Genomic DNA, 14,621 nt, shown 5'->3' on the forward strand with positions numbered 1-14,621 from the left:
CCAGTGTTGGCTGGGTGTCGTCCTGAGTACCGAGGGGTTGCTGGTTCAGTTCCTGGTCAGGGCACATAGCTAGGTTGCAGGCTCCGATCGATGTTTCACTTTCACATAAATTTTTCTCTCTCCCTCTCCCTTCCTGTCTCTGTAAAATTCAACTTAAAAATATTTTTTAAGCCCAGCTGGTGTGGCTCACTGGTTGAGCGTCGACCCATGCACCAGGAGGTCGCCGGTTCAATTCCCGGTCAGGACACATGTCCAGGTTGTGGGCCCAATCCCCAGTGGGGGGAGGGGGGGAGCATACAGAAAGCAGCCAGTCGATGTTCTCTCTCATTGATGTATCTATCTCTCTCTCCCTCTTCCTTCTTCTCTCTCTCAAATCAATAAAGGGAAAAAATATCTTTGTTAAGCCCTGGCTGGTTTGGCTAAGCGGTTAGAGCATCAGCCTGCAAACCAATGAGTCGCAGGTTCAATTCCAGTCAAGGGCATGTACCTAGGTTTCGCTTAGTCCCCAATAAGGCCCTGGTCAGGTTGTACGGGAGGCAACCAGCTGATGTAGCCCTCTCACTTCAGTGTTTCTCTCTCTCTCTTCCTCCCTTCCACTCTACCTGAAGATAAATGGAAACATATCCTCAGGTGAGGATCAAAAAAAAAAAATAGCCCTGGCCAGTTTGGCTTAGCGGTTAGAGTGTTGGCCTGCGGTCCAGAGAGACCCAGGTTCGGTTCCCCTAAGGGCATGTACCTCGGTTGCAGTTTGTCCCCGGCCCTGGCTGGGTCATGCGGGTGGCAGCCACTCGATGTGTCCCTTTCACGTGATGTTTCTCTATCTGAACAAAAAAAATAGAAAAATGTCCTCGGGCCCTGGCCAGTTTGGCTCAGCAGTTAGAACGTCGGCCTGCGGTCCGGAGAGACCCGGGTTCGGTTCCCGCTAAGGGCACGTACTTCGGTTGCAGTTTGTCCCCGGCCCTGGTTGGTCGTGCGGGTGGCAGCCACTCGATGTGTCCCTTCACATCGATGTTTCTCTCTCTCTCTCTCTCCCTTCCTCTCTCTCCCTCCCACTCTATCTGTACAAAAAATGGAAAAATATCCTCGGGTGAGGATAAAAAAAAAAGAAAGAAAAAAAAAATGTCCTCGGGTGAGGAGATATATATATTTTTTAAAAAAAAGAATGCTTTAAAACCCAGTTATATATACTTCTAGAAAGCATGGTATAGTTGAGAGGTCACTTTCTTAAGAATTAAATCTGACTGTGAATGAATCTGGGCTATGGAACTAACTAGATAGATGACTAAAGACAATTTACTAACCTTTTCTGCACTTAATTTTATTATCTGCTAAAAAAAAAAAAAAAAAAGAGAGAAATTTAGACTAAAGTATATCTCAATTCAAATTATATTATGGGGATTTAAAACATCTAAATTGTCCTCCAATCTCCTAGAAAGAGTGAGAACAGGACACAAGAAAGATTGAGACGATCAGAGCCATCATCACTGTTGCTTGATAAAAAGGGAAGAAGATCTGACACATGGAAAGAAAAGGCTTAAATACTGTATCAGTTAATCTCTAAGATCTCTTCCACTTCAAGTATTTTATGTCTAAGCAGGAAAAAAACAGTCCATTATCATTTTCCTTACTGAAAGTGAGAATAGCAGAGGGCTTCAGTTGGCAACTTCAGATCACCCTATACCTCAAGATCCCCAACTTTTTTCCTTAGCAAGAGGAAGGACAGTTTATTCTGATATAACTTATTTTTTAGAAAAATAAAGTTATTTTTCAATCAAACCCACTATTGCTAAAAAGATCTCAGCTTTTGCCCAGCAGGTGTGGCTCAGTGGTTGAGTGTCAACCCATGCACCAAGAGGTCACCGGTTTGATTCCTGCTCAGGGCACATGCCCAGGTTGTAGACACAATCCCCAGTGGGGGGCATTCAGGAGGCGGCCAATCAGTGTTCTCTCTCATTGATGTTTCTTTCTCTTTCTCTCCCTCTCCCTTCCTCTCTTTCTAAAATCAATAAAGAAAAAAACATATTTAAAAATATCTCAGCTTTTGTTATTATGAGCTCCCAAACGGCCAAATCAGTCTATGCTGGGCTCTTAAAAAGGGATTATTTTCTTCCATGGGATGGTGGTGTTAAACATGGTGGTAAAAACATCCCCTTAACCTCTTTCATGAAGCTACAGATAAACAAACCCCAATACAATATAAGAATTAGCCCTGACCGGTTTGGCTAAGCGGTTAGAGTGTCGGTCTGCGGTCCAGAGAGACCCGTGTTCGGTTCCCGCTAAGGGCATGTACCTTGGCTGCAGTTTGTCCCCGGCCCTGGTTGGGTCGTGTGGGTGGCAGCCAGTCGATGTGTCCCTTTCACATCGATGTTTCTCTCTCTCTCTCTCCCTCCCACTCTATCTGAACAAAATATGGAAAACTGTCCTCCGGTGAGGATTTAAAAAAAAAAAAAAAAAGAATTAAAGAAATAAGTTCCACTACTATCCAAAGCTATCCTAAAATTAGATAGAGGCAAGGTAACAAGATAGTAAAGAACATTAAAACTGGGTACTGCCCTTATAAACCATGTAACTTTGGCAAGTCATTTATGCTCTCAGGGCTTCAGTTTTCTTATCTGTAAAATGGAGACTATGAACTGAAATTTGTCAGGTAAGGTATGTACAGCAATAACTATGCATTCCTTCAATCACTTATACAACCTGGCCTTTATCGTAAGAGCCAGAAAACCCAGTACTCATTATTTGGAAATAAGTCTAACTCTCTTAGTGTAAAATTCTTGCATCTCTTTTTTTAGGGAACAGTTATTCAATTTGCAAAAATTGACAAAAATTTACTATCTATCTGGAGTCATTTGTTTAAATTAAATATATATATGTATATATACATATTTAGAGTTCTTCAGGGATATAAACCAAAGCTTATTTAAACAAAGTTATCTCGGATGACAGAAACAAACTAACTTTTATTTTATTTTTGCTCATCTATAGTTCCTAATTTTTCCACAAAATTAATAGTTTCCACAAAACTAACTGTTTTGGAAATAAGGAGTACAATAACTTTCAATGCAATTAATTCAACAAGCAAATAAAGTTAAATACTCTTTACTAATTCACATTTTGAAATTAAAAAATGAAATATATCAGTATTTATAATTATACTGTCTGAATTCATATACCTACTTGAAGAACAACCAAGAATAATAAACACACATTCTAATGTACTCTCAAATTCTGATTTCTTTTGAGCCCCAATTCTATAGCATATATATTCATTTCTTAAATTTTGTCAAGATGGCAATGTAAACCTATCTCGTGTACTTCCAAAATCAAGAAAAAATTACCAATAAGACTTCTATAATCTCTTAACCTCGAATTTCTCTTCTCTTGTTCTTCACTGACAGATTTCCACTGCAGTTTCATCCTGAAGTATTCATCACTATAGAAAACAATTTTATACCCAAAACAGTTTACTTTGAACATTTTACTTAAAAATTTTAATTGAGCTTTTCTACAATTTATCAAAGCGTTTACAATGCTAGTAAGATGCAAGTTCATAAATATGATACTGAAATATTTAAAGTTATAAAAACAAAGGAAAAATAAAACAATCTTAGACATGTCATAAACTTTGTTTAAACTACTAGAATAATTTAGGTATGATTGTAAGAAAACATTTGCCTTAATCCTTACTATCATATCTAAAATTATTCCAGTCATTAAATATTTTAACTGTGAAAGGTTCTAAATAATTACAAATACAAATCTACAGACTTTTAAAAAATGTGACAATGAGTTTACTGCATAAACTTGTTAATGTGAAAATGTCTTAGAGAAACTGGCAAAAGTATCGAAAAGAGAAACAACTGTTTGAGAGTTCGAATACATACATAACGATTAGGAGTGAGCTTTAAATTAAAGACTAAACTGATAAAGTGGGAATAAGAGTATACCTGGAAAGTTGTTCTGTGTTTCTTTTCAAATCTGAGATATTATTTAAAAACAGAAACACTCTTCCAAAACAAAAATGAAAGATCAGTTTATGTTACAAGAGCACAGAAAAATTACTTAAAGGTTAATTAACCTAAATAGCAAATATACTTCTTATGAGTCATTTTATAATCTCATCATAAATTGCAAAAATAAATCAAGATAAATGAGATATATTTTTAAATCCAAATCTAATTAGTTATTTTTCAAGTATTCAAAATGTTTGTACTAGGGGACTAAAATATTTTTTACCATCTTTCTACATATTCACCAGTCTAACTGCAATGAGGTCCTTCTAATAAATGTTTCTGGTTTGAAATAACTATAGTGCTCGTAATATTTTTTTGACTATATAAAGTTTATTTAACAGAAGTTTGATAAGAAAATGCATACAACTCAATGTTTATATTGTAGTAAATGGTGCTGTGGAGGGGGACATGTGGAAGAGTTAATTTCTCTGATGAACACAACCATTCTTTATACTCATTCTGAGGCTTCTAACAAGATGATGCTATTTCCTTGTATTACCACCATTCCAATATTGTTCTGTTGCCATCTCTAGACATTTATCTATCACAAGATTCATAAAGGGATCATATTCCTGCAATATTTCTTGGATATGTCTGCCACCATGTAATTTCAATGATAACTTCTTGTCCATAAGTTTTTTAAACAGGAGAGTGTAAACTTTGCTCATGGTGTCTGCTGAGTGGAGGCAAAGATACCTCTAAACATAATCCGTGGCCTCCCTCACACTCCCATGCTGGTGTCTATTTTTAAATCAAAAAGATAAAAATAGCCCAGCTGATGTGGCTCAGTGATTGAGCATCAACCTATGCACAGAGAGGTGGCCAGTTCAATTCCCGGTCAGGGCAGGGCACGTGCCCAGGTTGCAGGCCTGGTCCCCAGTGAGGGGCATGCAGAAGGCAACCAAACGATGTTCTCTCATCATTGATGTTTCTATCTCTCTCCCTCTCCCTTCCTCTCTCTCTAAAATCAATAAAGAGAGGGAAAGACAAAGATAAAAATAAAATTATTTTCCCATATACTAGTCTATATATTTCAAATAGTCGTCTAGAAACCCTTTACTAAATTGCATGGTAAATTTCTTGGATGAACATACAAAAGATAATTACTTACGTTTTTTGTTTTCGTAAATGAGATCTTCCCTCCTTGGTACTGTCCCAAGGAAAGTAACCCAGAAGAAATTTCCATGCTTCCTTTCTCAATGCATGACTAAGTCCCTGAAGAAAACATGCGTATTAAACACATTCATAAAAAAGAATGCAATAGTTTAAGTTCACAAAACTTGCATTTAAATAAACAGGAAGACCAGTATTTAAGAGAGAGTTTCATACATAAAAATATCTCGATTATGTCTGGCTGGTGTGGCTCAGTTGGTTAAGCATTGACCCATCACCAGGAGGTCATGGGTTCTAGTTACGATCAGGGCACATGCCTGAGTTTCAGACTCAATCCTGAGTCTGAGGCATGCAGGAGGCAGCTTATGGATATTTCTCTCTCATATCAATGTTTCTCTCTCTCCCTCTCTCTTCCTCTCTCTGAAATCAATATAAACATATTTTTTTAAAAAACAGTTCAATTCAGAAAATACTATCTTGTTTTTTACTTCTAGATTCTAAAAATATAAACAGCTGCCAGAAAGCTTTAAAACAATGCAGAGTATACAATAGACTGTATGGCAGACAGTGGGATTGATTAGTCTTTCAAAGCCCAGTCATTACTGGATAACACAACCACCACTGGGCCACATACATGTCTTCTTCACATAACCCATACAACTTCAAGTAAGGAAAAATATCTTTCCCTAAACTTAATGGTGTCACAGCTAACATCAGGGACATCACAAGCATCTCACTCTGTCCTATAGGAATTTTAAAGTATCATTCATCCAAAAGAATTCCCTTCCTCCTCCTCTCCCCCAAAAAAGAAAAAGAAAACTTGAATACCAGCAATTTAAAATATAATCCATATTAAAGTATTTACCCCTCTAAATATCATCTGCTTCATATTATCTACATCTAAAATTCTTCCTTCGGAATCAGTGTTCTTAGTCCATTCTTCCAGTGACACTGGCTCTCTCCTTTGAACAGCAGGTCGTGCTCCCAAATCAATCTGAAATAAGAAGATAAGCAAAAAGAAGTACACTGTTAACCAGTAAATGAAATTAACGTATATAGAAAGTTAAACTAAAATACAATTACTCAAGTAATTGTATTAAACACTGTTCTAATATTTTTAATATCTTCCCTTATTTTCCAATATTTAGTTTATGAACTAAATAGTTAACATTCCATACATTTCCCCTACTAAACACACATATAATTGGATTATAAATTCTGGGATGGGTGGGCATTTTCTATTTTGGGTTTCAATTACATAAATGCAGAACAGTTAACATGTAAATTCCTATAAGAAACCTTTCAAACTAAATGGTATGCTGTATTATTTAAAAAACGGTATTATTCCATTAATCATATTCTAAAATTAGTTTTTCTTCTAAACTAAAATTTGTAACCCTCAGAAGTGATTCATGATCCATTAGCTCCACTTGGTATTTTCCAGTTTTTAATTCAATTAACGGATGTTGGTAATTTTAAAATGCCATTTGCAAGATAAGCCCTTTAATTAAGTACCACAATTTAGATATTTATAATGTTCTAACTACTAGCACTGTAGCAAATTCATAAGTGTGGTTGAACATATATATAAAGATTTGCCATAATTCAGGGCCGAAGTCCAACTTTTTTTTAACTGATTTTTTTAGAGAGAAAGAAACATCGATGTGAGAAAGAATCATCAATTGGTTACCTCCTGCACGCCCCCCCACTAAGGATCAAACGTGCAACCCAAGCATGTGCCCTGAGCGGGAATTGAACTGGGACCTCTCAGTCCTTGGGATGACACACAAGCCCCTGAGCCACACTGGCCAGGCAGTCTATCTTATTTTAAAAATAACTGCTGAGCCAAACCACCCTGGCCAGTTTGGTTCAGCAGTTAGAGCATCAGCCTGCAGATCAATGAGTCTCGGGTTTGATTCCAGTCAAGGGCACGTACCTCAGTAGCAGTTAGGCCCTGGTCGGGTCGTGCGGGGGGCAACCAGTTGATGTGTCCCTCCTACACTGATGTTCCTCTCTCTCCCCATCCCTCCCCACTCTATCTGAAGATAAACAAAAAAATATCCTTGGGTGAGAATTTAAAAAAAAAAAAGATTCCCATAATAATAAAGCCTTAGAGTAGTAGTGTCCTGGTTGGCTGCTGCTGGTGCCTACTAAGAAAACATACAAATTAGGAACAAAACCAGAAGTAATACTCTAGAGTCACTATTTTACTCAATGCTATGCATTCAATGGAACAAATAACCTGCTCGTTATTATCAAAAGGTAATCAGATCATTCCAGTAAGAGAAACCAGCTTGCAAAGAGGAATGGAGTCCAAACAGGAAATGGCAAGAAGTCTTTTGAAGACATCATCTATAAGAACAAATTTGCTAAATCAAAGAGGGATTGTCATTTTATATACACCTGGTGGTTTCCATGAGGATGAAGTACAAAGAAAACTTCAGCAGTTTCCTGGTGGAGTCACTGACCTTCAGAAGGAAGACAATGGCACTGCCTTTCTTACTCTGAACAATCCAAGTAAAAGGAATGACATCTCAGATGTTATGATGCTACAACTTGTGGGAAAAGTGACTAAACTGGAAAACTGGACAAAGGAGAAAGGTTTCATTGCTTGTCGGGCAAAAAATACTTTCTCCTCAGAATTTGATCTGAATACTGCTGAAAGCACTAGGAACTCCAGAGGATGGAGTGGCCTTATGTATGTTCGTGCAAACAACCTTAATAAGATATGAGATTTCCATTAAAAAGTGTTGCACTGTATCAAGGCTGGACATTGGGTGGAGGAGCAGAATTTATTATAACATGTGGTTTCAGATTAATGACTAGAGAGAGTTAGATCAGATTTGTTCACAAGGAGATGGGTAAAATACCAAGCTGGGACAGGGCTAAGGCTGGCTAAAATTATCAGCAATAGACAAGCTCTCAAAGTGTTAAGTGGGGCCCTCAAATTGGATTCAAAACATGCTTTCAACTTAGAAATGGTCATGGAGGACTTACAGTCAGTCTTCAGATGAAACTAAATATCGAGAAGCAGCACAAGAGTGCCTAATGTAGTTTATGAAAGTGTCACCGGAAATAATTAGAGCTTTGAAAAAATCTGTTTCTTCAGGCAAAGAAGCTTTATTTCCAGGAGGCATTACAGACCGAAAGAGATCTTTTAGGAACACTTTGGGGTGAACCTAAAAATTTAGAGGCTATTTCTAGGAAAGAAAAATTTTATAAATAGTTGTTTTTAAATATGATGTGATGTACTACAACTCCAATGATTCATATGTAGAAAAGTTAAATGATGCTCAGCCGGTGTGGCTCAGTGGTTGAGCGTCGACCCATGCACCAAGAGGCTACCAGTTTAATCCAGGTGAGGGCATATGCCCAGGTCATAAACCCGATCCCCAGTGGGAAGCATGTTCTTTCTCATCAATGTACCTATCTCTCTCTCACTCTCCCTTCCTCTCTCTCTAAAATCAATAAAGAAAAAATGTTAAAAAAAAAAAAGTTAGATGATATTAAATATGAACACCAGAATTACTTTAAAGGGTACTACTAATATTTGGGTTTGTTTTTAATAATTTTTTGACTACCTGAACTCACTGGCATAGTTTTCAGTATAAAGCAGCCCCCCCTTTATCTGTGAGCGCTAGGTGCCATGACTTCCAGTGGATGCCTGAAATCGCAGATAGTACTGAACCCTATGTATATTGTTCTTCCTTTACTTATATAGCAATGCTAAAGCTCAATTAATAAATTAGGCATAGTAAGAGATTAACAATAACAATTATAATAGTAAAATAAAGGTAATCAAAGAAAAGAAATCCAACATTAATGAACAGAAAGTATACGTAGTAATCAATGAAGAACAATTTGGTGGCAAGACAAGTGTTAGTTGTTAGATATGTTAGCAAAAAGTTCTAAGAAAGAATTATGACAAAGAGGCAGGTATAACCAAAATTAAGTTTCTATTTCTATAGCATTCATACATGTTTAAAAGCATCCCCCCTGTTAAAATATAAGAGCTTTATTAATATAAAATCTCCACTCACTCTTGTGATGACTTCAAATCCTGGTTCTTCTTGTTGATTAATCTTTAAACCTGGAATAGCATCACTAAGAAAATCTGCCATTTCTGAAGGTGGTCGTTGATGTGTAGAGGTATCACCGCCTCTCAAACTATCAAAAATGTAGTTTGTGACTTTGGAAAATCCTACCATAGTTGCTGTATAAGGATCCTTTTTAATTTTCTATGTAGTAGAAAGAAAAATATTAGCATTAATTCAAATAAAAAATAAAAATACTTCATGATGGGGAAAAAGGCAAAGTTTTTTTAAAGGGAGGGGAATCAGAACTAAAACAGTATTCTAAGATTATCTTATAATTTTATTTTTTTTCTGAGAAGAAAATTTTTCATTTTCTAAGTCAAGTTTTCATCATTTGGTTAAAATAGTATATATATGGCAAATTAATGCTAATGATTGAACTGCAGATAAACACATGATTTGCAGGCTTCAGTCAATCTGCACATCAGAAATATATGCAGTGCTTACTTTCCATTGGTGAATGGCCCACAACAGCTTTCTTCTGTCTAGCAGTCCTGCCTTCACAAAAAAAATATATTTCTTGAAGTGTGCAGTGCTACACTAGTCTAAGTTTAAAATCTCACAGTATTGCCTGGCTGGTGTGGTTCAGTGGAATGAGCATCGTCCCATGGACTGAGAAGTCCTGGTTCGATTCCCAGTCAGGGCACATGCTCAGGTTGTGGGCTCAGTCCCCGGGGGTTGCAGGCTCAATCCCTGGTAGGGGTCATGTGGGAGGCAGCCAATGGATGTATCTCCCTCACATCGATGTTTCTATCTCTCTCTCCCCATCTCTTAAAAAAAATCAATAAAAACATATTTAATAGCTCATAATATTTAAATAATTAGCAGACAGTTTAATCTAATTATGTGATAAGTAAATCATGCCAATAAAAAAGGTTTGTTCTGGGCAGTGCTGTCCTAGAAAACAGCAAAAGGTTTTTCTACTGCTAGGGTTACTTCTAAATCCCAAACTGCTTGATTATTCATATTTAGCAAATTAGTTACTTTTTTTTTTTATCCTCACCTGAGGACATTTTTTGCATTTATCTTCAAATGGAGAAGGAGGGAGAAAAGGAGGAAGAGAGAGAGAGAGAGAGAAACATCGACGTGAGAGAGACACATTGAGTGGCTGCCACCCACATGACCCCAACCGGGGGCAGGGACAAACTGCCACTGAGGTACATGCCCTTAGCGGGAACCAAACCCGGGACTATCTGGTCCCCAGGCTGATGCTCTAATCGCTGAGCCAAACCGGCCAGGGTACATTAGTTACTTCTTTAAAGTCAATCTTTGTTCCCTCACTATTTTTCTTTTAATCCTCACCTGAGGATTTGTTTTTATTGAATTTGAGAGAGAGAGGAAGGGGGAGAAAAAGAGAAACATCAATGTGAGACAGCAACTTCATTGCCACCCCACATCCACCCCAAATGGAGTTGAATCCGCAACCTAAGTATATGCCCTGATCAGGAATCAAACCCAAAACCTTTTGGAGCATGGGACGACGCTCCAATAAACTGACCCACCTGGCCAGGGCCCTAGCTTTTTATTTTAATCAGTGTTTAGCTCTCTTACCTTCCTTCTGGGACGAAGTAACCACTCAAACATTTGTTGAATGCATAAGTAAACAAATGAATAAATAAACAACCATCTCATTAGTTTACATAGAAATCTGAGTGAAAAATAAACTAACTTTGTGTTAGGTGCACATTTTCAGCCAAATGCAAGAATATACTCACATACTTTAAATGGAATTAAAACCTACTTAAATGGAAAATAAAAATTAAAACCAGATTTTTGCCTAAGTTTATTAATTCAAAGTGGCTTATACAGTGATCTTTTACCTAATCAATGACAGCTATGGTAATAAAAAATTTACTGATGTCCAATTTCAGTATTATTATAAAGGAAAAAAATGTCTTAAGAATAACTAAGAACCAAGGAAGCTTCCGAGTCTAACAAATAATATAAAACGTACTATTACTTCTATAAAATTACAAAGAGTTTTATAAAGTTTATACACAGAGAGACATGTGCCTTATTCTGTATTATCTGAGAAAGTTGAGAAGTAGGAGTATACAAAATAATGGGGACAGTTTAACAGATTAATAATACAAAATAGATTTAAGAAACATACTTGTATTAAACCATATGCTGGTTCATCAAGAAGATTTTCAAAAGACTGTGAAAGACTCTTATTCTGACAATTCACAAGAAGTATTCTTTTATCCTGTGGAGATCTGTAATAAAAATAAGGAATATATTGAAAACACTAGCACACTTCATCAATTGCTACCTGAATAACTATAGTGCAGTTACTTTTCATTAACAACAAAAAACTTAAATGTCCTGTTTTAGAACTGTTTCCCATTAATATAATATTAAGTATTTAGTAACTACCTTGAGTTCCAAAACTATATGAAACATGAAATATTAAATTAACAAATATAGAAGGGTTGAAGTATATTTTTATTCCAGGTAAAACCAAGAGGAATAAATTATAATGAACCCAAATTCTTGTTTAGAATTACAGTAGAAAACCTTACAACTATATCTTCTTTTATTATCATAAAAACTAAAGTAAGACAAAACACATTCTAGGATTCATCAGTATATTACTAGGTACACTATAGGAAAATGTCCCATTTTGAAATGGTTTCCAATTTCATTCCACAGCTTGGTAGTATTGCATATAAGATATTAAAATATAGCCCTAGCCAGTTTGGCTCAGTGGTTGAGCACCGGCCTTTGGACCAGAGAGTCCCAGGTTCGGTTCCTGCTAGGGACACGTACCACAAAAAAAAAAAAAAAATATATATATATATATATTAAAATATAAGATACAATAGATCAATTATCTGCTAAACAACATTAATTATGCTATCTGTAATTATTAGCACACAAACATATTTAGCAAGGTTATAACGTGTAGTTTAGGTGATAATATCTTGCTTATTAAGCTCTGGACACAAGTTTTTCTCCACATTTCTTAACATCTACAGAACAAATAAAATACATTCCAAATAGACATCAGTCTAATTTCAGGTAACCAAATGAATTACCCTTTTTTTCTGTTCAAATAAGTTTGTTAATTTAGTAAGTCAGCTGTAATGAATCCACAACTTTTGTGTTTAAAATAAAAATTAAATGTGCTATTTTGCTGCTATGTATTTCTAGTTTATTATAAATGTTTCAGATAAGAACTTTAATAACAGTTACCTCTTCTCAATCCTAACATAACAGAATGCAACAGCAATGCTAAAGGAAATACATAATCCAAAACAGGATCTTATTCTTACATATTCAGAAACAGCACTCCATCTTCAGAGACAACTGGAGCTTAATAAGCCCTTTGGCTTTTTAAAAGAGGTTGAGTCATTTGAAGTAAAAAAAGAATAATAATTTTTTAAATGTTTAATTTTCATTAAACACCATTTTTCTGAATACTTTTTGGGGTCATGCTTAATATGAAGACCTACAGGTTCTCAAATAGTATTTTTAAATGATAGATCAACTTTTAAGTGGAGCACTAGAACAAGAAACTAATAGAGAAACATACTTTTTCCTAGCACAGTGCTGCTGTTGCAGTGGTTATTATTTTGTTTCTAACAATAAATTAAGTCAAATTATTTCTTTGAAATTCAAATGAAAATTGGTCATGAAAGTCAAAATACTGGCTATGCACGTAGAAGGGAACAAATATACAACCTTCAACTATCTAAACTCAGATCATTATTACAGCTGCAGACCTAAAGCTGTAGTCAGTAAACTGCAAATGGGAAGAAATGACTGTCCAACAAACAAGCAACCACAGATACTTTTTAAAACGGAAGGATTTCATTTTTTATACCCAATGCTCTATGATGAGGGGCCGGGGGAAGCTCTAGGAAGAGAGATATAAGAAATTTAAGACTTTGTTGCCCTAAAGAAATAAACAAAACATTTTTTAAAATACATCAGTCAAAAAACAAGTAGTATACTGGTAGGCAATTGCAGAGGGTTGGCATTCCAGAATAGTTACATTTCCACCTGCCAGGTTACCACATCGATTTAATCTGGGAAGACTAAATATTATAGATTTATAAATATTATATTTATGTATTCAGGGACTATTATGGATTCTGGGAAGTCGATCTCATAACAACATTATTCAAGACTTTCAAACTCACTGCAGCAGTAAGACAGAATTTGTAATGGTGCTAACATTAGCGATTCTATTAAAGCCTACTAAAAGGCTTAAGGAAAATCATAGTCTAATATCACAACTATTCAGCATATCTACTAAAAATTCAGAAGTACTTCCCAGGTTTTTGAGGGAGCCTCTCCGAAAGACCTCAGAATAAATTCAGAAATTTTAAGAGTATAATAATGTTTTTGCGCTGAGAATTCAAAATAACTATTTTATAGTGCTACTAAGAATGACCAATGTGACTTCCGGTCAAGATGGCAGGGTAGATAAACGTGGTATCGCTTCCTCCCACAACCACATCAAAATTACAACTAAACTACAGAACAACCATAATTCAGAACTGCCTGAAATCAAGCTGAATGAAAGTCCTACAACTACAAAATTAAAGAAGCCGCCGCATCGAGATGGGTAGGAGGGGCTGAGGCAGACAACCTGATCCCACACCCACGTGTGGTGGATAAAAATCAGGAGGATACCTCGTCTGGGAAGGTCCTCCCTGAGGACTGAGGGGTCCCTGTCCCACACCAGGCGCCCCACTCAGGGTTCCAGTGCCAGGAAGAGAAGTCCCCATCACTTCTGGCTAGAAAAACCAGTGGGAACTGAGGCTCAGGGAGGCACAGGCATCTGGAGCCTCAGGCAGCTGCTCTTAACAGCCCACGCATGGACTTATCGGACTCTCTCCCTCTCAGCTTGGAGGGGAGGCAGCTCGAGGGGCGCCAGAGACATACAGGGAAGAACTGAGCTGTTTAGCACTGGAGTGAGGACTGGAAAGGGGGGCTTTCTCCTGGACAGATGTGCTGTCAGAGGCCTTTGTTCCTTTGGTGAGCCCTTCCATGGGGCAGCAGACAGCCACCGTATCTGGGACTCCAACAACCTTGCTCACACTGGTTGCCCCACGTTGGTGATTCCCTGAGGCCCCGCCCCACCCAACTTTCAGGCCCACCCAAGCTGTTGCCAGTTGCTTTACCATAGGATTGGCCTGTCTTGGATCCTGCTTCAAGTTTTCCTAAATTCTTTCAAACAAGCGCATCTGCTCTCAGCTAGCCCCATACCTCTCATTAAGTAATACACAGAAACAAACACAGGGAGGCAGCCAAAATGAGGAGACAAAGAAACAGGCCCCAGCCCTGGCCAGTTTTGCTCAGTGGTTAGAGCGTCGGCCTGCGGTACAGAGAGACCCGGGTTCGGTTCCCGCTAAGGGCATGTACCCCGGTTGCAGTTTGTCCCTGGCCCTGG

General features: G+C 37.2%; 1 protein-coding gene and 2 pseudogenes across 5 annotated transcripts in view; 1 reads left to right on the forward strand and 2 right to left on the reverse strand.

Moving 5' to 3' along the window:
* Positions 1 to 14,621, reverse strand: part of TBC1D15 (TBC1 domain family member 15) — a 79,390-nt gene that overhangs the window by 22,716 nt on the left and 42,053 nt on the right. For 4 of the 5 annotated variants that reach the window (XM_036251067.1, XM_036251066.1, XM_036251070.1 and 1 more), the window contains 5 exons: positions 11,334 to 11,436; positions 9,167 to 9,364; positions 5,992 to 6,120; positions 5,125 to 5,228; positions 3,339 to 3,433 (listed from right to left, as the gene is read on the reverse strand). In XM_036251067.1, coding sequence (XP_036106960.1) covers positions 3,339 to 3,433; positions 5,125 to 5,228; positions 5,992 to 6,120; positions 9,167 to 9,364; positions 11,334 to 11,436 — 629 coding nt within the window. The remainder of the gene's footprint in view (positions 1 to 3,338; positions 3,434 to 5,124; positions 5,229 to 5,991; positions 6,121 to 9,166; positions 9,365 to 11,333; positions 11,437 to 14,621) is intronic. The other variant, XM_036251069.1, reaches the window with a different exon arrangement.
* Positions 4,324 to 4,804, reverse strand: LOC118623466 (annotated as a pseudogene).
* Positions 7,433 to 8,352, forward strand: LOC118623465 (annotated as a pseudogene).

This window comes from Molossus molossus, unplaced genomic scaffold, assembly GCF_014108415.1.
Source record: "Molossus molossus isolate mMolMol1 unplaced genomic scaffold, mMolMol1.p scaffold_m16_p_10, whole genome shotgun sequence".
Classification (NCBI taxonomy): Eukaryota; Metazoa; Chordata; class Mammalia; order Chiroptera; family Molossidae; genus Molossus; species Molossus molossus.